Source organism: Gorilla gorilla, chromosome 18 (genome assembly GCF_029281585.2).
Source record: "Gorilla gorilla gorilla isolate KB3781 chromosome 18, NHGRI_mGorGor1-v2.1_pri, whole genome shotgun sequence".
NCBI lineage: Eukaryota > Metazoa > Chordata > Mammalia > Primates > Hominidae > Gorilla > Gorilla gorilla.
In genome coordinates this window covers 98,496,699-98,519,660 of record NC_073242.2, presented here as the reverse complement: position 1 = coordinate 98,519,660, position 22,962 = coordinate 98,496,699, and the positions used below count along the sequence as shown (strand labels likewise).

Sequence of the window (22,962 nt, the reverse complement as noted above, 5' to 3'; positions counted from 1 at the left end):
ACTTTGGGAGGCCGAGGTGGGTGGATCACCTGAGGTCAGGCGTTCAAGACCAGCCTGGCCAACAGGGTGAAACCCCGTCTCTATTAAAAGTGCAAAAAAAAAAAAAATTAGCTGGGCATGGTGGTGGGCACCTGTAATCCCAGCTACTCAGGAGGCTGAGGCAGGAGAATTGCTTGAACCCGGGAGGCGGAGGTTGCAGTGAGCCAAGATCGTGCCATTGCACTCCAGCCTGGGCAACAAGAGCAAAACTGTCTCAAAAAAAAAAAAAAAAAAATATATATATATATATATATATATATATATATTTAATAAGGTGAACAATGGTAAATACAACCAGTGTTGTATTTATCCACTTTGTGTAGATAGTACAACCAGTGTATATGTTATCCACTTTGTGTCTATGTATTTATATTTATTTTTTTGAGACAGAGTCTCGCTCTGTCACCCAGGCTGGAGTGCAATAGCGTGATCTCGGCTCACTACAAGCTCTGCCTCCCGGGTTCTCGCCATTCTCCTGCCTCAGCCTCCTGAGTAGCTGGGACTACAGGTGCCTGCCACCACACAGGCACCTGCCACCACACCTGGCTAATTTTTCGTATTTTTAGTAGAGACGAGGTTTCACTTTGTTAGTCAGGATGTACTCGATCTCCTGACCTCATGATCCGCCTGCCTCGGCCTCCCAAAGTGCTAGGATTACAGGTGTGAGCCACCGTGCCCAGCCTATTTATTTATTTTTAAGACAGGGTCTCACTCTGTCGCCCAGGCTGGAGTGCAGTGCTGCAGCCTGGACCTGCAGGCCTTAAGCAATCCTCCCACTTCAGCCACCTGAGTAGCTGGGACTATAGGCATGTGTCACCATGCCTGGCTAACTTTCAAAATTTTTCATAGAGACGCGGTCTTACTCTGTTGCCCAGGCTTATTTATTTTTTATTTTTATTTTCTTTAGAGACAGGGTCTCATTCTGTTGCCTAAGCTGGAGTGCAGTGGTGTGATCATAGTTCACCGCAGCCTCAAACTCCTGGGCTCAAGTGATTATCTTGCCTCAGTCTCCCAAATAGCTAAGACTACAGGTGCATGCCACCATGCCCAGCTCATTTTTTTAAAATAGAGATGGGGTCTTGCTGTGTTACCCAGGCTAGTCTCGAACTCTGGTGTCAAGTAATCCTCCTGCCTTGGCCTCCCAAAGTGCTGAGATTACAGGCATAAGCCACAGCGCTGGGCCAACTATGTGTTTTTTTAAATGAGAACTGCTGGTGGTTATCAGTGTGTCATGAGGGACAAAGAACCTAATGGCAGAGTTCTATGCTACAGGTCCTGTTTCTGGGGCTCTGGGGGGCTCTATCTAGTGTTTCCAGCAAGTCCCCAGGCCCATCTCTCTAGCAGCCATAGGACTGCGTGTGTTACTCAGAGCAACTCAGAAGGGAGTAGGTCTTTCAGGTTAGACCTGGCCTGACAGCCCAGAACTGTCTCAGAGAAAGGCTGGGGCATCCTTCCCAGTGACTGCACATAGGAAAAGCCAGCCCATCAGGTGTAAGCAACAGGCTCATCATGCCCAGGGTCACAGAAAAGAACATGACAGGCTGGGCGCGGTGGCTCACGCCTGTAATCCCAGCACTTTGGGAGGCCAAGGCGGGTGGATCACGAGGTCAGGAGATCGAGACCATCTTGGCTAACACGGTGAAACCCCGTCTCTACTAAAAATACAAAAAATTAGCCGGGCGTGGTGGCGGGCGCCTGTAGTCCCAGCTACTTGGGAGGCTGAGGCAGGAGAATGGCGTGAACCCGGGGGGCGGAGCTTGCAGTGAGCCGAGATCGCGCCACTGCACTCCACCCTGGGCGACAGAGCGAGACTCTGTCTCAAAAAAAAAAAAAAAAAAAAAAAAAAGAACATGACACTGTGTTCTCTTATTGCTATTTGGTCAAAGGCATGAAGTACATCTTACTTATTTTCCTTTTATTACAAAGCACAGCACTTGATAAATACTAAAACATTCAGTAAATATGTATTAACAAATTAGACTGATATTGTATGTCCTTCAGAAGTTTAACCTGGTCATAAGTGTGAGTCATTTAGAGAAATTTCAGGGCTTAAGGCTCTAGTTTTGGAGCCCAAAAAGGCCCCAGTTCAAGTCCTAACCATACTAACACCAGTTCCCATATCTTGAAAATGCAGGTGACAACATCTGCCCCAGAGAGTTGTGTGTGAAGGTTAGATGATGCCTGTATTTCATTTATGCCTTATGACAATCCTGATACATACCTATTATTCTTTTGGTTTCTGTCCTTCCTACTTGAAAAATAGGGGCTATGCTTACCTTATTTTATTATAGCTAGTAAAAGCACAGAGTATATACTGAAAAATATTTGCCAAACAGATGAGTAAAAAGGACTCAAGATAATTTCTAAGAAATGGTGAACAATATGGTCACAGAAAACTCTTTCTTCATATATTTTAACAATACAAATCCTTTTAAATGCCTGTTTTTCTTCTCTTCTCCTAGATTTTCTTCATTTTTATTAACGTAATTCCTACGTATATTTACTGCTTCTTAGTCTTCATATCATCAAAACTACAGACATATAAAGTGCCTTCATAAAGTTCTTGTATGACTTAAAAACTTTAATGGCTTAAATAATTGGTATGATGAAAATAAGCCTTTAAAAGTATACTATACAATTTTTAAAATAGTTTCAAATCCTGTCACAAATGGAAATGGCTTTATGTACTTGAGGAAGAGAGCTGCATTCTATGCCTACTCATCTTGAAGTTCATACTTGCAAGCAGGAGAAAGTCCTTCTGTACCAGAGGGATCACTGATTAGCTCTACTGTAACTACAGCCTAATCAAGGTTTAAAACTAAATGAACATTAGGAAGATTATGTATTGAATTTACTCATCACATTTTGTAGGTATTCATTGAAATATTTCTAGATGGGTAAACTATAACCAAAACATAGAGACAAGGAACAGCTTAACTGATTTCTTTTTGCCAACTATAGTTTTAACAGACAGTTCTGAATCTCCCAACGATTTTTTTTTTTCTTTTGAGACAGGGTCTTGTTCTGTTGCCCAGACTGGAGTGCAGTGACGTAATCACAGCTCACTGAATCCTTGACCTCTCGGACTCAAGCAACCCTCCTACCTCAGCCTCCTGAGTAACTGGGACTACAGGCACACACCACCAGGCCTGGGTAATTTTTTTATTTTTTGTAGAGACGGGGTTTTGCCATGTTGCCCAGACTGAGCTCAAGTGATCCACCTGCCTCAGCCTCCCAAAGTGCTGGGATTATAGGTGCGAACCACAGTGTAATCTTTTTTATATTAATATGTAATATTTGTATATATCTTAGGGGTACATGCGATATTTTGTTACCTGATATTTTGTTACATGTGTAAAATGTGTAATGATCAAGTCAAGGGATTTAGGGTATCCATCACATTGAATATTGAACAATTCTATATGTTGGGAACATTTTAAGTCCTTTCTTCTATTTGAATTATACAATGCATTATTGCTAACTATAGTCACCACAGTCTGCTCTTGAACATTAGAATTTATTCCTTCTTTCTAATTGTATGTTTATACCCATTAACCAACCCTTCTTCACAGCCCCTCACAACACGCCCATCCCAGCCTCTGGTATTTATCTTGTACTGTCTACATCCATGAGATCAACATTTTTTTTTTTTTTTTTTTTTTTTGTGACGGAGTTTACTCTTGTTGCCCAGGCTGGAGTGCAACGGTGCGATCTTGGCTCACCGCAACCTCTGCCTCCCGGGTTCAAGCAATTCTCTTGCCTCAGCCTCCCGAGTAGCAGGGATTACAGGCATGCATCACCATGCCTGGCTAATTTTGTATTTTTAGTAGAGACAGGGTTTCTCCATGTTGGTCAGGCCGGTCTCGAACTCCTGACCTCAGGTGATCCGCGCGCCTCGGCCTCCCAAAGTGCTGGGATTATAGGTGTGCGCCACCACGCCTGGCCACTTTTTTAGCTCCCATATAAGTGAGAACATGCCACATTTGTCTTTCTATGCCTGCCTTATTTCACTTAACATAATGACCTCCAATTCCATCCATGTTGCTACAAATGACATGACTGCATTATTTTTTATGGCCAAATAGTATCCCTTTGTGTATATATACCATATTTTCTTAATCCATTTGTCTGCTGATGGACACTTAGGTTGATTCTCTATCTTTGTTATTGTGAATAGTGCTGCAATAAACATGGAGTTGCAGGTATCTTTCTGACATGCTGATTTCTCTTCTTTTGGATAAATACTCAATAGTAGGATTGCTAGACCATACAGTAGTTCTATTTTTAGCTTTTTGAGAAATATTCATACTGTTTTCCGTAATGGCTATACTGATTTACATTCCCACCAACAGTGTATAAGAGTTTGCTTTTCTCTGCATCCTCACCAGCATCTGTTATTTTTTGTCTTTTGAATATTAGCTACTCTAACAGTTACCAAGGTAATATTAAAATACAGCTGTATGGCTTTAAAGGGAAGTTGATTTAAAAAAATACAGCTGTGAATAAGAACAAAAAAGTTTAAAATTACCAAAAAATATGTTTCTTTTGTCTATTTAAAAATACAAGGAACCAGCTGGCCCTCACTCTTCCTTTCCTCTAGCCATCATATTTAAACAACTATCAGCCTGGGAAGCTTTAACCTGCAAAATGAAATTTAGCTGCTAGACACCAAAGAAACAACATGAACTACAAAATGCTGAAAATCCAAGTTGCACTCTTGATTTTGGGAAGCATATCCCCTTGAATTCTTGAGGACAATACAGTGACCCCAGATGGTAGCAAACGGCATGAATGTGTTGGCCTGACCCCTCAACTGCCCACAGGAACACAGAGCATCCCAGTGTGATTCTGGTGTAAGCCACCATGCCTCACCTCCAATACTGTATTTTTTTTTTAACCTCATTTACTCTTTTTTTTTTTTTTCAATAGAGATGAGGTTTCACCATGTTGCCCAGGCTGGTCTTGAACTCCTGGGCTCAAGTGATCCGCCCACCTCAGCCTCCCAAAGTACTGGAATTACAAGCGTGAACTACTGTGCTTGGCCCAATGCATATACATATATATATATATTTTTTGAGACAGAGTTTCCCACTGTTGCCCAGGTTGGAGTGCAGTGGTGTGATCATAGCTCACTGCAGACTCCGCCTCCCAGGTTCAAGCAATTCTTGTGCCTCACCCTCCCGAGTAGCTGGGACTTCAGGCATGTGCCACTATGCCCAGCTAATTTTTGTATTTTTAGTAGAGACGGGGTTTCACTATGATGGCCAGGCTGGTCTCGATCTGGCCTCAAGTGATCTGCCTGCCTCAGTCTCCCAAAGTGCTGGGACTACAGGCATAAGCAACCGCTTCCAGCATTTCTATTTTTGGAAACAGTCTCACTCTATCCCCAGCTTGGAGTGCAGTGGCGCAATCTTGGCTTGTTGCAACCTCCACCTCCCGGGTTCAAGCAATTCTCATGCCTCGGCCTCCTGAGTAGCTGGGATTATAGGCGACTGCCACCACTCCTGGCTAACTTTTGTATTTTTAGTAGATACGGGGTTTAGCGATGTTGGCCAGGCTGGTTTGGAACTCCTGACCTCAAGTGATCTGCCCTCCTTGACCTCTCAAAGTGCTGGGATTACAGGCATGAGCCACCGCGTCCGGCCCCAGCCTGTATTTTTAAATAAAGGTTTTTATTTTGTCCAAAGCCAAAAACAATTTAAAAAAAAGAAAAAAATTTGCAAATATCTACATGTATACATATATGTAAATATATATAAAAAACAATACTCCAAATTCATGACAACTAACCACAAGAGGGCGCTTCCACAATGGAAAGAAACCAACCTTATTTCCTTAGATACTTATTTGAGTAAGTGTTGGGCACACATTTTCAAACTTTTGTAGAGTAACTCCTATTTCAAATCCTTTATTTTTCCATAGCCATAAGCTTGCTAGATACTCATCTTTTAAGGGCGCCTATCCACAACTTAGATTTCAATCTTCTTAACTGGAGAGTCCATGTATCTAGTACTTGGTAAATGAGTCCTTACATTATTTTTTCTTTTAAGAGACAAGGTCTCACTATGTTGTCCAGGCTGGAGTACAGTGGCTGTTCACAGGCTTGATCATTGTGCACTATAGCCCTGAAATGGGCTCAAGCAATCTTCCTACCTTAGCCACCTGAGCAGCTGAGACTACAGTGTGTGCCACTATGTCTGGCTTTTTTTTTTCACTTAATTAAATTAATTTATTTATTTTGAGACAGGTTCTGGCTCCCATCACCCAGGCTGGAGTGCCATGGCACTACCATAGCTCACTGCAGCCTTGAGTTCCTGGGCTCAGGTGATCCTCCTACCTCAGCCTCCTGAGTAGCTGGGACTACAGATGTGTGTCACCACTCCCAGCTAAATTTTTGTATTTTTAGTAGAGATGAGATTTCACCATGTTACCCAGGCTGGTCTTAAACTCCTGGGCTCAAACAATGCGCCAGCCTTAGCCTTCCAAAGTGCAGGGATTACAGGCATAAGCCAGTGTACCCAGCTTCATTTTTCATTGTAGAGACGGGGTCCTCAATATATTGCTCAGGCTGGTCTTAAAACTCCTGGCCTCAAGCAATCCTCCTGCCTCAGCCTCCTAAGTAGCTGGAATTACAGGTGTAACCTTGCCTGGCTAGTCCTTACACTACTAAATGCAGATTAAATGACAACTGGCCTGGCACAGTGGCTTGTGCCTATAATCCCAGTTACTCAGGAGGCTAAGACCAGAGAATAGCTTGAGGCCAGGAGTTGAGACCAGCCTGGGCAACACAGTAAGACCTCATCTCTAAGAAAATAAATAAATAAACCGAAGGCCAGGCGTGGTGGCTCACGCCTGTAATCCCAGCACTTTGGGAGGCCAAGGTAGGTGGATCACCTGAGGTCGGTGGATCACCTGAGGTCAGAAGTTCAAGACCAGCCTGGCCAATATGGTGAAACCCTGTCTCTACTAAAAATACAAAACTTAGCTGGGCATGATGGCAGGTGCCTGTAATCCCAGCTATTCGGAAGGCTGAGGCGGGAGAATAGCTTGTACCTGGGAGGCGGAGGTTGCAGTGAGCTGAGATCATGCCACTGCACTCCAGCCTAGGCGACAGAGTGAGACTCCATGCCAAAAAAATAAATAAGTAAACTGAAAAGGCCAGGTGCCACCGCCTAGAATCCCAGCACTTTGGGAAACTGAGGCAGGAGGATCTCTTGAGGCCAAGAGTTTGAGACCAGCCTGGGCAACAAAGCGAGGCCCATCTCTACTTAAAAAAAAAAAAAAAAAAAAAATTTTTTTTTAATTAGCTGGGTGCTGTGGTGGGCACCTGTAGTCCCAGCTACTCGGGAGGCTTGAGGGAGGATCACTTAAACACAGGAGAGTTCAAGGCTGCAGTGAGCTCGGATCATGTCACTGCACTCCAGCCTGGGTGACAGAGCTAGACCCTGTCTCTTTAAATAAATAAATAAATAGAAGCTCAAAGCTGCTGCAGTGAGCTATGATGGATCATGCCACTGGACTCCAGCCTGGGTGATAGAGATCTCCACTCTAAAAAACAAACAAAAAAAGAGATGAACTATAAAAATGTCATGTTGTACATATGGTATTATAAATGTGCTTCGAGTCATATATCAGGCTTAAAAAAACTTTGCTGGTAAACTAGAGAAACCAGGTTTCTTTCTATCATTATCACTTTTAGCTGCCATATTTTAGCACATTTTTAAGTCTGGCACAAATAATAGTTTTACTTTAAAACAGATTATGGTACAGTCATGCATCACCTAATGACAAGAATATGTTTGGAGAAATGCATAATGCATCATAAGATGATTTCGTGATTGTATGAACATCATAGAGTGTACTTACATAAGCCTACATGGCACACCCCACTATACACCTAAGCTCTATGGTACTGCCTATTGCTCTTAGGCTACAAACTTACATAGTATGTTACTGTGCTGAATACTGTAGCCAGCTGTAACACAATGGTAAGCATTCGTGTATCTTTTTTTTTGAAACAGGGTCTCACTCTGGTTGCCCAGGCTGGAGTGCAGTGGTATGATCTCAACTCACTCAGTCTCCCGAGTAGCTGGGACTACAGATGCACACCACCACCCTCAGGTTTGTTTTTGTTTGTTTGTTTGTTTTTGAGACGGAGTCTCACTCTGTCGCCCAGACTGGAGTGCAGTGGCGTGATCTTGGCTCACTGCAACCTCCGCCTCCCGAGTTCAAGCAATTCTCCTGCCTCAGCCTCCCAAGTAGCTGGGACTACAGGCGCATGCTGCCACGCCCAGCTAATTTTTTGTGTTTTAGTAGAGATGGGGTTTCACTGTATTGCCCAGGCTGGTTGCGAACTCCTGAGCTCAGGCAATCCACCTGCCTCGGCCTCCCAAAACTCTGGGATTACAGGCATCAGCCACTGTGCACGGCTTCTTTTTTTTTTTTTTTTTTTTTTTTTTTAGTAAAGACGGGGTTTCACCATGTTGCCCAGGCTGCATTTGTGTGTCTTAACATATGTACACTTAGAAAAGGTATAGTAAAAATATAGTAGTATAATCTGAGGGGACTGCAGTCATGTATGCAATCCATCACTGACTGAAACGTCATTATGCAGCACATGACTGTATAACAGTTCTATTTAATTACTACTAGAAGTAAAAAGTCAGCATCTCTACCTAGAGAGACTTCCTTGATCAGCTCAGCAGCAGCATGGCAACCCTGAACAAGTATCCTGGTCCAGGATGACAGATCCCGATGTGTCTCCACCCTGAAGAGATGCATCTCAATGCCCTGTCGAGAGCCTGTCCTGGTAGCAAATGTAAGGTCAGATCCAAGGGAGGGGGATCGACATCCGGAGCCAGAATGAACCAACCTAGGACCACAAACAGAGCAGAGATCAAAAGTAACTACATTATCAGACAAAAATGTCAGGAATTTGTGCTCATTGATAAGAGAAACTTATAAAAGCAATCAGCAGTTTTTGGATATAGACATTTCAAAGCAATATTATAGTCTGTGAAATACAGACCATTCTGTTTTCCCATAAAATGACCCCTGGTGTCACAGTCAGACAAGATACCAGTCTTGAACTCCTGGGCTCAAATAATCCTCCTGCCTCGGCCTCCCAAAGTGCTGGGATTACAGGCGTGAGCCTCTGGGCCTGGCCAAGATACTGGGCTGGATGAACCGTGGCCGTAATTTTCCATGAGCTCCTCTATACTCCCAAGAGGTTATGTGTATCAAAAAGATATGATTTTGATTAGGAAATAAGTAAATTAACAGTAATAACTTCAGAGGAAAAATATGCTTCTGTAAGAAAAAATGGATAGCTAACTGCATTTCAAACATTTCAGCCAAAGAGCTTAAAATATATATATTTTTAGCATCAATCTCTTGTCCAATCACCAAAGAACTTCCAATGGTAGAAGGCAGTGAATATCTCTTCTGGGGAGATGCAGCTAGTAAAGATGCACAGCGAACATAAAGTCGGGTTTTATCTAAAAATTCATGCTGCTTTTGCATTTGACTCTAGAATTCTTTGGCCTATGAAGAAATGTTATGTGAAAAAAATGATTCCAAAATAAATAAAACTGTCTTTGCTTGCAAATGACATGACTGTCTACATTTTAAAAATCCCCCAAAATAGACAAAGGAAATCTGGATGCATGCAGTGACTCACACCTGTAATCCCAGCACTTTCAGAGGCTGAGGCAGAAGGATCACTGGAGACCAGGATTTTGAGACCAATCTGGGCAACACAGAGACACCCTGTCTTTACAAAAACAAAAGAAAACAAAAAACAACAACAAAAAAGCTCAGCATGGTGGTGTGCACCTGTGGTCCCAGCTACTTGGGAGGCTGAGGTAGAAGGTTGCTTGAGCCCAGGAGGTTGAGGCTGCCATGAGCCATGATTATGCCACTGTATTCCAGCTTTGGCAACAGAGTGAGACCCTGTACACAACTCCTAAAACTGATAAGCAATTATAGCAATGTTGCAGGATATAAGATTAATATACAAGTCAGTTGCTTTGAACAATTGAAATTTGAAATTAAAAACATACCATTTATGTCAGTTACCATAAAATGAAATGCTTAAGCATAAGTCCAACGAAATATGTATAGAATCTCTATGAGAAAAACTTCAAAACTTTCCTGAAAGAAAGCAAAGATGATCTAAATAAACCAAGAGATATTTTACGTTCATGGGTAGAAAGACTCCATATTAAGATGTCAGTTCTCTTTTAGGTGATCTACAGATTCAATGCCATCCCATTAAAATCCCAGCAAGCTATTTTGTAGATACTGATAAACTGATTCCAAAGTTTGTATGGAAACTCAAAAGACTCAGATAGTCAACATAATACTAAAGAAGAACAAAAGTTGAAAATAAATCTGTATACTGGCACCACTCAACTTTCACTTACTATAAAGCTACAGTAATCAAAACAGTGTGGAAGTGGCAAAAGAACAAACAAATTGATCAATGGAACAGAACAGACAGCCCAGAGACAAACCCACACAAATACAGTCAACTGATCTTTGACAGAGAAACACAGGTGATTCAGGCCGGGAGTGGTGGCTCATGTCTGTAATTCCAGCGCTTTTTTTTTTTTTTGTATTTTTAGTAGAGACGGGGTTTCACCATGTTAGCCAGGCTGGTCTTAAACTCCTGACCTCAGGTGATCTGCCTGCCTGGGCCTCCCTGAGTGCTGGAATTACAGGCATGAGCCACCGTGCCCAGCCAATTCCAGCACTTTGGGAGGCCAAGGCGGGCGGATCACTTGAGGTCAGGAGTTTAAGTCCAGCCTAGCCCACATGGTAAAACCCCGTCTCTACTAAAATACAAAAATCAGCCAGGCATGGTGGTGGGCGCCTGTAATCTCAGCTACTCGGAAGGCTGAGGCAGGAGAATTGCTTGAACCCGGGAGGTGGAGGTTGCAGTGGCCGAGATTGCGCCACTGCACTCCAGCCTGGGCAACAAGAGCGAGACTCCCTCTCAAAAAAAAAAAAAAAAAAAAAAAGAGAGAAACAAAGGTGATTCAATGGAGAAAGAATGGTCTTTTCTTTCTTTCTTTTTTTTCTTAAGATGGAGTCTTGCTCTTCTCGCCCAGGCTGGAGCACAATGGCACGATTTCCGCTCACTGCAACCTCCGCTTCCTGGGTTCAAGTGATTCTCCTGTCTTAGTCTCCCGAATAGCTGGGATTACAGGCTCCTGCCACCATACCCAGCTAATTTTTTTATTTTTAGTACAGACAGGGTTTTACCATGTTGGCCAGGCTGGTCTTGACCTCAGGTGATCTGCCTGCCTCGGCCTCCCAAAGTGCTGGGATTACAGGCGTGAGCCACCGTGCCCAGCCAAGAATCGTCTGTCTTTTCAACAAATGCCGCTACAAATAAGTAGACATCCATATGTTAAAAAAAAAAAAAAAAAAAAAAAAAGCAGACCTTACATACTTTTCACAAAAATTAACTCAAAATGGATCTTTGACCTAAGTGTAAAACACAATCCTAAAATTTCTACAAAAATTAGCCTGGCATGGTGGTGGACACCTGTAATCCCAGCTACTCAGGAGGCTGAGACAGGAGAATCACTTGAACCTGAGAGGCAGAGGTTGCAGTGAGCCGAGATCGCGCCATTGCACTCCAGCCTGGGGGACAACAGCGAGACTTCGTCTCAAAAAAAAAAAAAAAATCTATAACATAGGAGAAACTCTAGATGATTTAAAAGGATATAACATCAAAAGCACAATCCCTGAAGAAAAAAATTGGTAAGTTGGACTTCATTAAAATTAAAAACTTCTGATCTGCAAAAAATACTGTTAAGAGAATGAGGCTGGGCGCGGTGGCTCATGCCTGTAATCCCAGCATTTTGGGAGGCCAAGGCGGGCGGATCACGGTCAGGAGATCGAGACCATCCTGGCTCACACGGTGAAACCCTCTCTCTACCAAAAATACAAAAAATTAGCCGGGCATGGTGGCAGGCCCCTGTAGTCCCAGCTACTCGGGAAGCTGAGGGAGGAGAATGGCGTGAACCCGGGAGGCAGAGCTTACAGTGAGCCAAGACTGTGCCACTGCACTGCAGCCTGGGCAACAAAGCGAGACTCCGTCTCAAAAAAAAAAAAAGAGAGAGAATGAAAAGACAAGCTGCGGACAAAAAAATTTTTGCAAAACACATATCTAATAGAGGACTGGTATCCAAAATATATAAAGAACTCTTAAAACTGAATGATAAGAAAACCACCCAGTTAAAAAATGGGCAAAGGACAGCCAGGCGTGGTGGCTCACACCTGTAATCCCAGCACTTTGGGAGGCTGAGGTGGGCGGATCATGAGGTCAGGAGATCAAGACCATCCTGGCTAACACGGTGAAACCCCGTCTCTATTAAAAAAATACAAAAAATTAGCCGGGCATGGTGGCAGGAGCCTGTAGTCCCAGCTGCTCGGGAGGCTGAGGCAAAAGAATGGCGTGAACCCGGGAGGTGGAGTGTGCAGTGAGCCCATATCGTGCCACTGCACTCCAGCCTGGGCGACAGAGCAAGATTCCGTCTCAAAAAAAAAAAAAAAAAGGGCAAAGGACCCACTTCTTGGTATATATCCAAAAGATCTCAAAACAAGATCTTGAAGATATTTGCCCACCTATGTTCACTACAGCATTAACCACAATAGCCAAGAGATGGAAGCAACTTAAATGTCCACTGACAAAAGAAAGGATAAAGACAATTTGGTATAAATATACAATGGAACATATTATTCAGCCTAAAAAAGGAAATACTGTCATAATCTACCACACTTAGCCAGTCACAAAAAGACAAATACTACATGAAGTCTACTTACATGAGGTATCCAAGGTAATCATACACATAACAACAGAAGGTAGAATGTGGTTATCAGGGGTTGAGGGAGAGATGGAAATGGAGAATTGTTGTTCAATAGATATAAAGTTTGTTTTGCAAGATAAAGTTCTAGAGATCTGCTACACACAATGTGCATATAGTAAACACTAATCTACTGTACACTTAAAAATAATTAGATGGTAAATTTTGTGAGTTTTTTAAAATAAAAATTTATCTGCTAAGGCTCTGTCATCCATGTTATGAGTTTTTTTAGTATATGTGCTGCCGAAGCGAGCACACATTGAGTTTATTAACACACACACACACACACACACACACACACTTCCCACCTCTGTCCATCAATAAACAATAACCAACCCAACAGCAAGAAGTGTCCTTAGTGCCCAGATTGAAATCACCCCCTCCCCCAAAAAGATGGTGAGGCTTCTTAGGGAATACATAAGACTACAATATTGGCTGGGTGTGGTGGCTCATGCCTGTAATCCCAGCACGTTGGGAGGCCAAGGCGGGCAGATCACCTGAGGTCAGGAGTTTGAGACCAGCCTGGCCAACATGGCGAAGCCCCATCTCTACTAAAAATACAAAAATTAGCCGGGCATGGTGGTGCACACCTGTAATTCCAGGTACTCGGGAGGCTGAGGCAGGAGAATCGCTTGAACCCAGGAGGCGGAGGTTGCAGTGAGTTGAGATTGCACCACTGCCCTCCAGTCTGGGTGACAGAGCAAGACTCCGTCTCAAAAAAAAAAAAAAAAAAAAAAAAAAAAACCCTACAAAAAATAGTGAAGTATACGTATAGGAAAACCATAAGAAAAGTAATTTTCCTTAAGGTCATGAAACTATTCAGTATTTTGCTTCATAGTTTAATCTATTCACTTTTTATATTTTCCTTTTTTTAAATTTTCATTTTGAGACAGGGTCTCACTCTGTCCCCCAGACTGGAGTACAGTAGCACAGTGTTGGCTCACTGCAACCTCCACCTACCCAGCTCAAACAATCCTCCCATCTCAGCTTCTGAGTAGCTAGGACTATAGGCGTGCGCCACCACGCCCAGCTCACTTTTATATTTTGTGTAGAGATGTGGTCTCATTATGTTGCCCAGGCTGATCTTGAACTCCTGAGCTCAAGTGATCCTCCCACCTCAGCCTCCCAAGTAGTTGGGACAATAGGCGCGTGCCGCCGTGTCTGGCTCATTTTTGTATTTTGTGTAGAGATAAGGTCTCATTATGTTGCCTAGGCTGATCTTGAACTCCTGGGCTCAAGTGATCCACATGCTTTGGCCTCCCAAAGTGCAGGGATTACAGGTATGAGCCACCACTCCTGGCCTCACTTTTTATATTTTCCCTATTTTAAAGAAGTATTAAGTAGATCAGTGTAACAGAACAAAATATTACCTCATTTATAAGGATTCACTCACCTCACAATGTTTTCTATACAGGATTTTAAAAAATTTGGTGAGGAATGTACATCAAAGAGAAATAAATAAAATCTCTTTAATGTCTAGCTTAAAAATAGCTGAATTTTGACATCTGCTTCAGCATTCTATTGTAATATGCAGTTACAGCCTCACATAAATATGTAGTTGGAAAAGGGAAGAGTATTTTAATAGCCCATTCAGATTATGTGGATAGCCTTCTGTCCACAGAACCAAAACTCAACACGTGGTTTGGTAAAGATTAATTGCAATGTGGAATCTGAAACCTTATCAATAGTTTCTGTATCATGTTTACATTAAAAATCAACTGGTTTCCCTTGAAATTTCAATGGATCTTTTTTATGTATGCATAATTTTGCAACACCATATATCATTCATTTGGAAAAATATTTGTTCACTGAGTTACACAGATTTTCCACGTTAAAAATGGTTCATTATAAAAGATAAAAAAAATCTCATTTGGTATTACCACTAATCTCCCCAGAAAAGCAAGTACTGAGAAGCTGTCAAGCTCACAGTAGCAGAAATGAGTTTTCCAGCATTCTAATTTTTGCTTGAAAGCTACAATTTTATCATTGGCAACAAATACTATCAGTGTTTTCCTCAAGTTACAGACTCATTTTGGTGATGTGACAAATACCCAAGTCTCACTAAACGTGTTTGTCAATCAGTCATTCTTTCAAGTAAAAAATGATGTTTCCATGAAAAAGCATGGAGTTCAGCTGAGAATTCAATCACACATGTGCTTTTCCTTGAGACAACAGTCATTCTTCAGTATGCAGCAGAAGTGCTCCATGAGTACTTCCCATTTCATCACACAGAATGTTACAAAGATGAATACTCAAGGGTCAAGATTAAATAAAATTAATATTTTTTACTATTTCAGCAGAGACATTTTGAAGTTAAACTGGCATTTTTTTTTCCCTCTGCAAGTCCACGTGGGGACGGATACAATGACTCCCAAAACAGTTTGGTGCCAACTGCCTTGATTCATGCTAAGGTGCCAGCAATTTTACACATCCTCAGTGTAAATGTCAACAATATGAGAAAAAGCAAATTACATTTTAGTATTACTATGAAAATAGCTTTGAACTCACAAGGCCCCTGAAAAGGGGATCCGCAGAGGTCCATGAAGTATACTTTGAGAACTGCTTTACTGAGCTGATTCCCAAAAAACCAACATGCCAATTAAACATTAGCTACCTCAGAAAGAGTTAAGTAAGTTTCAAAATTACTCCACAGAGGATCCAAGTAAGACAAAGTGTTGGGGAAAGCAATAGATATTCTATCATATTCAGTTTGAATGCTAATCCCAAAACAGACATTAAAAAACATAAAGTCTAAGAGAATTTTTTCCTACAGATTTGATTATGAAATATTTGGCAAAGGGAATCTAATTCAAACCAGATGCTGGACTCTTGCTGAGCAGCGGTTGGTTGGGAACACTGCTAAAAGGCCCCCCTTTTGTGGAGAGGCCAGATGAGTTCATGCAAAGGCATTTTGGCAGCTTTTGCCCCACAAGTCCCATAAGCACAGCACTACTCAATATTCCACATTCTAAAGTCACCACACTTTTTTTTTTTTTGAGGTCTTTTTTCTCTTCCAAAGAAGGCTTATAGGAAAAGACAACAAAATCCATATCCTGAAAAATCCAGAGCACCTATAAAACCAATGTCTTTCTACCTGTGTCATGTATCTGGCTTTAATCTCGAGAAATGTGTAAAATAAAAATCCTCTTCATTTATCACTTTCATGCTTTACTTATTCCTCATTGGCCTGAACTATCAGCTATTAAAACCCACACACGTACAGAGCTTTGGTTCTGAAGAATCTGTAAATGTGCAATCCAATATAAATGGCAGCTCATGGTTAATTTACATTACTCTAAGGATGTTATTTGATTTTGAACTACAATCAACTCTTAATTTTTCAGGAGTTATCTACTTTTTTTAAACATAATAAAGGTCCTTAATTTCTTTTCCTTACCTATGTGTTTATGCAATCCTTTTTTATTCTGTCTCATCCACTCATAAGAACATGGTCCAAAGTATTAACAATAGAATTAGGGAAATTAAACATTCAGCCCTTTCTCATTACTCACTTAAATCTCAAACACTCCCTTTCCCCTACATTGAAAACACTTTCTGGCCTTGCCTCCCTCTGCAGGATACCTTCTGGTCTGGTTTCATCTTCTTGTCTCTCTCAGGGTTACCCTTTACCCCCCTCTGGTTGGTAGAGGATCATTAAGCCCCACTTAATTCTATTGCGCTGTGACTTCAACCAATTCTACCTTGCCAACATGGCCACATGGAAAAACTAAACCTTTCATCTGTCATTTTTTATTCTAACCACCAGTACTTCCTGAACAAGGAGTAAAGAATCCCTGTTGTTACATTAATTAAACTTATTAAGAAACAACATGAACTGGTATGGTGGCTCATACTTACAATCCCAGAAATTTGGGAGACTGAGAGGCATGAGAATTGTTTGAGCCCAGGAGTCTGAGACCAGACTGGGCAACACAGCAAGACCCCACCTCCATAAAAAATTAGCCTGGCATAGTGGCTTATGCCTATAGTCCTAGCTACTTGAGAAGCTGAGGTGGGAGGATGGCTTGAGCCCAGGAGTTTGAGGTTACAGTGAGCTATGATCCTGCCACTGCACACTCTAGACTGGACAACAGAGTGAGAGTTCGTCAGAAAAAAAAAAGAGAGAAGGAAGGAAGGAGAGAGAGAGGAAGGGAGGGGAGAAAAGAAAGGAAAAGGAAAGGGAAGGGGAGGGAAGAAAAATGAACGGAAAGGAGGAAGGAAGGCAGACAATCAGTCTAGGAAGCTCTATAAGACCCACCCATTTAATTAATGGTAAGTTTAATTTGCATGTATGAGCATGTTTGAATTCCTCACCTTTAATATGAAACTTTGACTATCTGTAAAAATTGGTGGCAGATCAAAAAACTGCTCCTTTCCCTTTCTTTTAATTTTTTTGAGACCAGAGGTCTCACTATGTTGCCCAGGCTGGTCTTGAACTACTGGGCTTAAGTGACTCTTCCAGCCTCCCAAGAAGCTGGGATTACAGGCACGTGCCATGGCACCCAGCTAAGAGCTCCTCTTTTTTTTTTTTTTTGAGATGGAGTCTCGCTCTGTCTCCCAGGCAGGAGTGCAGTGACGCGATCTTGGCTCACTGCGAGCTCCGCCTCCCGGGTTCATGCCATTCTCCTGCCTCAGCCTCCCTAGTAGCTGGGACCACAGGCGCCCGCCACCACACCCGGCTAATTTTTTGTATTTTTAGTAGAGACGGGGTTTCACTGTGTTAGCCAGGATGGTCTCAATCTCCTGACCTTGTGATCCACCCGCCTTGGCCTCCCAAAGTGCTGGGATTACAGGCGTGAGCCACCACGCTGGGCCAGAGCTCCTCTTTTAACAATGACCAAATTAAACTAATTATTATACTTTTTTTTTTTTTTGAGATAGAGTCTTGCTCTGTTGCCCAGGCTAGAGTGCAGTGGTGCAGTATCAGCTCACCGCAACCTCCGCCTCTGGGGTTCAATCGATTCTTCTGCCTTAGCTTCCCAAGTAGCTGGGATTATGGGCACATGCCACCACGCTGGGCTAATTTTTGTATTTTTAGTAGAGACGAGGTTTCTCCATGTTGGTCAGGCTGGTCTCGAACTCCTGACCTCGTGATCCGCCAGCCTCGGCCTCCCAAAGTGCTGGGATTACAGGCGTGAGCCACTGCACCTGGCCTAATTATTATGCTTTTTACAAAGAATTCTTCTTGGGCATAATTTTCATTTAATAATAAATATTATAATTAAAGCAGCTAACACTTGAGCAGTTACAATGTGTCAGGTACCATTCTAGGCAGTTTATTAGTATTAACTCATTTAATACTAACACCCACCCTATCTCATTAGGGTGCACTTAACAAATGAAAAATATGTGGCACAGAAAGGTTCAGTAGCATGCTATCGCTTACTTAGTATAACATTCAGTTTATTAGGAATCAGTCTTAGTCTCTCTTTTCAATCTTGTTGAGTTTAATTCTTTAAATAACTGAATTATTAAAATATAAAACACACCATATAATTTATCCCTTGAAGTACAGTGGTCTTTAGTATATTCAGAATTTTGCAACCATCACCACATTCAATTTTAGCAGACTGTCATCATCTCAAAAAGAAATACTGTACCCATTAGCTCCCCCACCGGCAACCACTAATCTACCTTGTGTCTATCCTGGGTTTGCCTATCCTGAACTTTCCATATAAATGGAACTATAGTATGTGGTTGTTTGTGTCTGGCTTCTTTCACTTAGCATAATGTTTTCAAGATTCATCTACACTGCAGAATGTATCAGAACATTATTGTTTTTAACTGCAGAATAGTATTCCACTGTGTGGATATGTCACACTTTATTTATCCATTCATCAGTTGATGGACACTTAGGTTGTTTCCACTCTTTGGCTATTGTGAATAATGCTATTATGAACAGTCAGGTATGTTTTGATGTGGACATAAGTTTTCGTTACTCTTAGGCATAACTTAGGAATGGAATTGTGGGTCACAGGGTGACTCTATGTTTAGCTTTTGAGAAACTGCCAGACTGCCTTGCACAGCAAGTATACATTTCACATTCTCACCAGCAGTGTATGAAGATTCCATTTTCTCCACGTCGTTGTTCACACTTTTTATTTTATCTGTCTTTTTAATTATAGCCATCCCAGTGGGTGGGAAATGATATCTCACTGTGGTTTTGATTTGCATTTCCCTGATGGCTAAGGATGCTGAACATCTTCTCATGTTCTTATTGGCCATTTGTATATCTTCTTTGGACAAGTATCTATTCATATCATTTTCCCATTTTCTTTTTTTTTTTTTTTTTGAGATAGAGTCTGGCTCTGTCGCCCAGGCTGGAGTGCAGTGGTGAGATATCAGTTCACTGCAACCTCCATCTCTGGGTTCAAGCAATTCTCCTGTCTCAGCCTCCCAAGTAGTTGGGATTACAGTCCACACCACCATGCCTGGCTAATTTTTGTATTTTTAGTAGGGACGGGGTTTCACCATGTTGGTCAGGCTGGTCTCGAGCTCCTGACCTCAGGTGATCAAGCTGCCTTGGCCTCCCAAAGTGCTGTGATTACAGGCGTGAGCCACTGTGCCCAGCCCCATTTCTTAATTGGGTAATCTTTTCATTACTGACTTGGAATAATTATCTCTTTTTTTTTTTTTTTTTGAGACAGAGTCTCACTCTGTCACCCAGGCTGGAGTGCAGTGGTGCAATCTCAGCTCACAGCAACCTCTGCCTCCCATATCCAGGCAATTCTTCTGCCTCAGCCTCCCGAGTAGCTGGGATTACAGGTGTGCAACACCACACTGGCTAATTTTTATATTTTTAGTAGAGATGGGATTTCACCATGTTGGTCAGGCTGGTCTTGAACTCCTGACCTCAGATGATAGGCCTGCCTCGGTCTCCCAAAGTGCTAGGATTACAGATGTAAGCCACCATGCCTGGCCAAGAATTCTTTATATATTCTAGATACAAGTCTCGTCAGATATATGATTTTCAAATATTTTCTCCCATTCTGTGAGTTATTTTTTCACTTTCTTGATGGTGACATTTGAAGCACAAGAGCTTTTAAGTTTCTGAAAGTCCAATTTATCTATTTTTTCTCTTGTTAACTGTGCTTTTGGTATCATATCTGAGAAGCCTCTGCCTAACCCAAAGTCATGAAGATCTACTATATTTTATTCTACAAGTTTTATAGTTTTAGCTCTTAAATCTTGTCTGTATCTTTTCCCTACTTGCAAATTAATACCACTGATAGTACATACACCACCCCATCTCCTTCTTTAGTACCAAAGTGCTTTGGTGGTCCATGCCTAATCTACTCTATAGCCAAGAAATTATTTGCTTATGGCATTATAATTTCTAGTATTAAACAAAAGCTCTTCTACAGAACGTGGTAAATTTCTGCTTCATGCTTCCAGGTGCACACATTTTAAAAAAGAATAAAGCTACCCTCCTTGCATTCTATGATCAGAACCAAAGTGTAAGCTGATTCTACAAAATTTAAACTTAAGAAATCTCCACAGCCATATTCCTAAATTCTAAATCTTGGAAAATATAAATTTAATTGCTCTAATCATAATTACTAAGACATGGTTACATATTTTTGTAGGATTACTGTCAAGTTCCTAATGTAACCATGACAGAGAAACTATAACTTAAGTAAAGAATTTAATTCAACTAAGATTTATTGATGGCCTACTACATGCAAAGCATTGTGGGAAGTGCTGAGATGACTAAGTCAGAGTTCTTGACTGCAAGGAGGTTATAATTTAGTGGGGATTTAAAAAACCAAATATTAAGAAATTTACAAAAAACAATAGTGTATATCTTATTTTTTTAAAAGAGAAACATAATTAAATTCAGTCTTTCTGCAGGACTATTCTGTCCTGAAGGAATTAATGAGGGCACACCTCCCTAATACTGAGGCTCACCAAATCCTTTACTTCATTCTGTGATCTAGGAGCTCCAGCTCTAAATTACAGAGATACTACTGGAAGGCCATGTGAAAAATATATTTTTTATAAAAAGAATAATATATGTAAAGGAAGAATAATATATGTGGCAAGTTAAAGGAAATCTTTTAAAGTGAAACTTTTCCAGTAATGCAAAGAATACTCTGCCTTACATGAATCTTTGTCTCCTCAAAGCAGGAAATCCCCACTATTCCCACTGGGATATTCCAGATAGTTTCATCATTTAGCTCTTTTGACTACCAAATACTTTTCCATGGCGCTCTTCTTTAATGTGTAGTTTTTGAGTTATATCAACACCTGATTCTTTTGTTAAGTCCAAAAAAATTTGAATTTGGATATGTTTTCTAGTTTCACAGTTATGATCCCTTAAGACACCTTGGCTCCCAAGTCTAAATTTCTCTATTCTTTTCCCTTTCAGCCCTCCATATCTGGAATGCTAGAAACACCCTGTGGCTTCAGGTCAAATCAATGTTTATTTCATAGAATCAAAATGATGTGTTCTTACATTAGAAAGAGAAGTTGAAGAATATTTTGGCTGAGTTATGTGGTTTATCCACAGTACCACATTCTGGTTTAAATGATTTCGTCACTCAGTCAAAAGGCTGCCACAATTTCAGTGGTTTTCTAGTCACAGTCAATAAAATAAAGAAAAAAAACCCCTATAATCTTCATGACTAAGCAAGTCTTGTAAGGGAACAGTTAGGAAGTTCCTTTGACAACTTAAAAGGTACACACAAAAACGCTCATGATAAAAACAATTTATTCTGAGCTAGGAGCTGCAAAATGATCAATAAGGTTGTAAAAGAAAAAATTTTTGTCTGCATCAACTATATCCGCTACTTAAATGCTCTTTTAGGCATCTAAGATAACAGAATTCACTTTAAAATTCTTTTGTAGATTTAGAGTAGGATAAATATTTTACTTCCTTATCTTTAGTCTTACTTACCTTGTGGCAACAAGTGGGTAGCTGTGGCATGGTGACGCCCAGGCATCTCTTGTCCACGGCATACAGTCATAGAGCAGCAAATCCTTCTCAGTCACAGCCATGAGGACAGGTCTCCATTGCTGTCTTCCACCATCTAGTTTTGCCTGTTACAATGGAAAAATTCAGAAATCAGGGCTAACTATAATCACATGTCTTTGTAAAAGTTCCTTCAATGATGGCCTAACACAATGAGTCTCCATTTTGTTTTCCCAACCTGATGGACTTTACATTCAGGAAACATCTCACCAAGTTTACACTGGTAGGGACTCTCCACTGGGAGGTGTGAAGTGGTGTATGTATTAGAGCTATAAACATTATCTGGTGATACAACATAGTTTTTCCCCATTCCATAGTAACTGAACATTGCCAATTCTGTTTTTTCTTTTTTTGAGATAGGGTCTCACTTGGCTTCCCAAAGTGCTGGGATTACAGGCGTGAGCCACACGTCTGGCCAATATTGTCAATTCTGATTAAATATATAGTAATATGTTCAAAATTTTAAGTTTCAGAATGTCTGATGTGTAATATCTTCTAAACATAGGACAGAAACTCCTACTACCAAATAAGTATGTATAATCTAAACATCAAAGTTTTTCATCAAGACTTACAATAATAGAGTTTACATTGCAACCCAATATATACATACATAGATAGTTGAATAAAATATTTTCCAAATAACACAACTCTCTTATTTTGTGCAATGTAATCTGTTAACATCTATCTTTTTTTTTTTGAGACAGTCTCGCTCTGTCGCCAAGCTGGAGTGCAGCAGGACAATCGCGGCTCACTGCAACCTTCACCTCCTGGTTTCAAGCGATTCTCCTGCCTCAGCCTCCCGAGTAGCTGGGACTACAGGTGTGCGCCACCACACCCAGCTAACTTTTGTATTTTTAGTAGAGACGGGGTTTCACCATGTTGGTTTCAGGGATGGTCTCGATCTCCTGACCTCATGATCCGCCTGCCTTGGCCTCCCAAAGTGCTAGGATTACAGGCATGAGCCACCATGCCTGGCCCATCTATCGTATTTTTTAAAACGCATATAACGGGTCACTATGTTGTATTTTTTTTTTCTTCTTTTTGAGACGGAGTTTCGCTCTTGTTGCCCAGGCTGGA

General features: G+C 41.3%; 1 protein-coding gene across 1 annotated transcript in view; it reads right to left on the bottom strand.

The window, feature by feature from the left end:
• The window catches only part of SNTB2 (syntrophin beta 2), a 124,537-nt gene that overhangs the window by 16,419 nt on the left and 85,156 nt on the right, over positions 1-22,962 (bottom strand). The window contains exons 4-5 of the mRNA XM_055366283.2: positions 21,811-21,953; positions 8,715-8,911 (exon numbers count right to left, since the gene is read on the bottom strand). Of these exons, the coding sequence (XP_055222258.2) occupies positions 8,715-8,911; positions 21,811-21,953 (340 nt within the window). The remainder of the gene's footprint in view (positions 1-8,714; positions 8,912-21,810; positions 21,954-22,962) is intronic.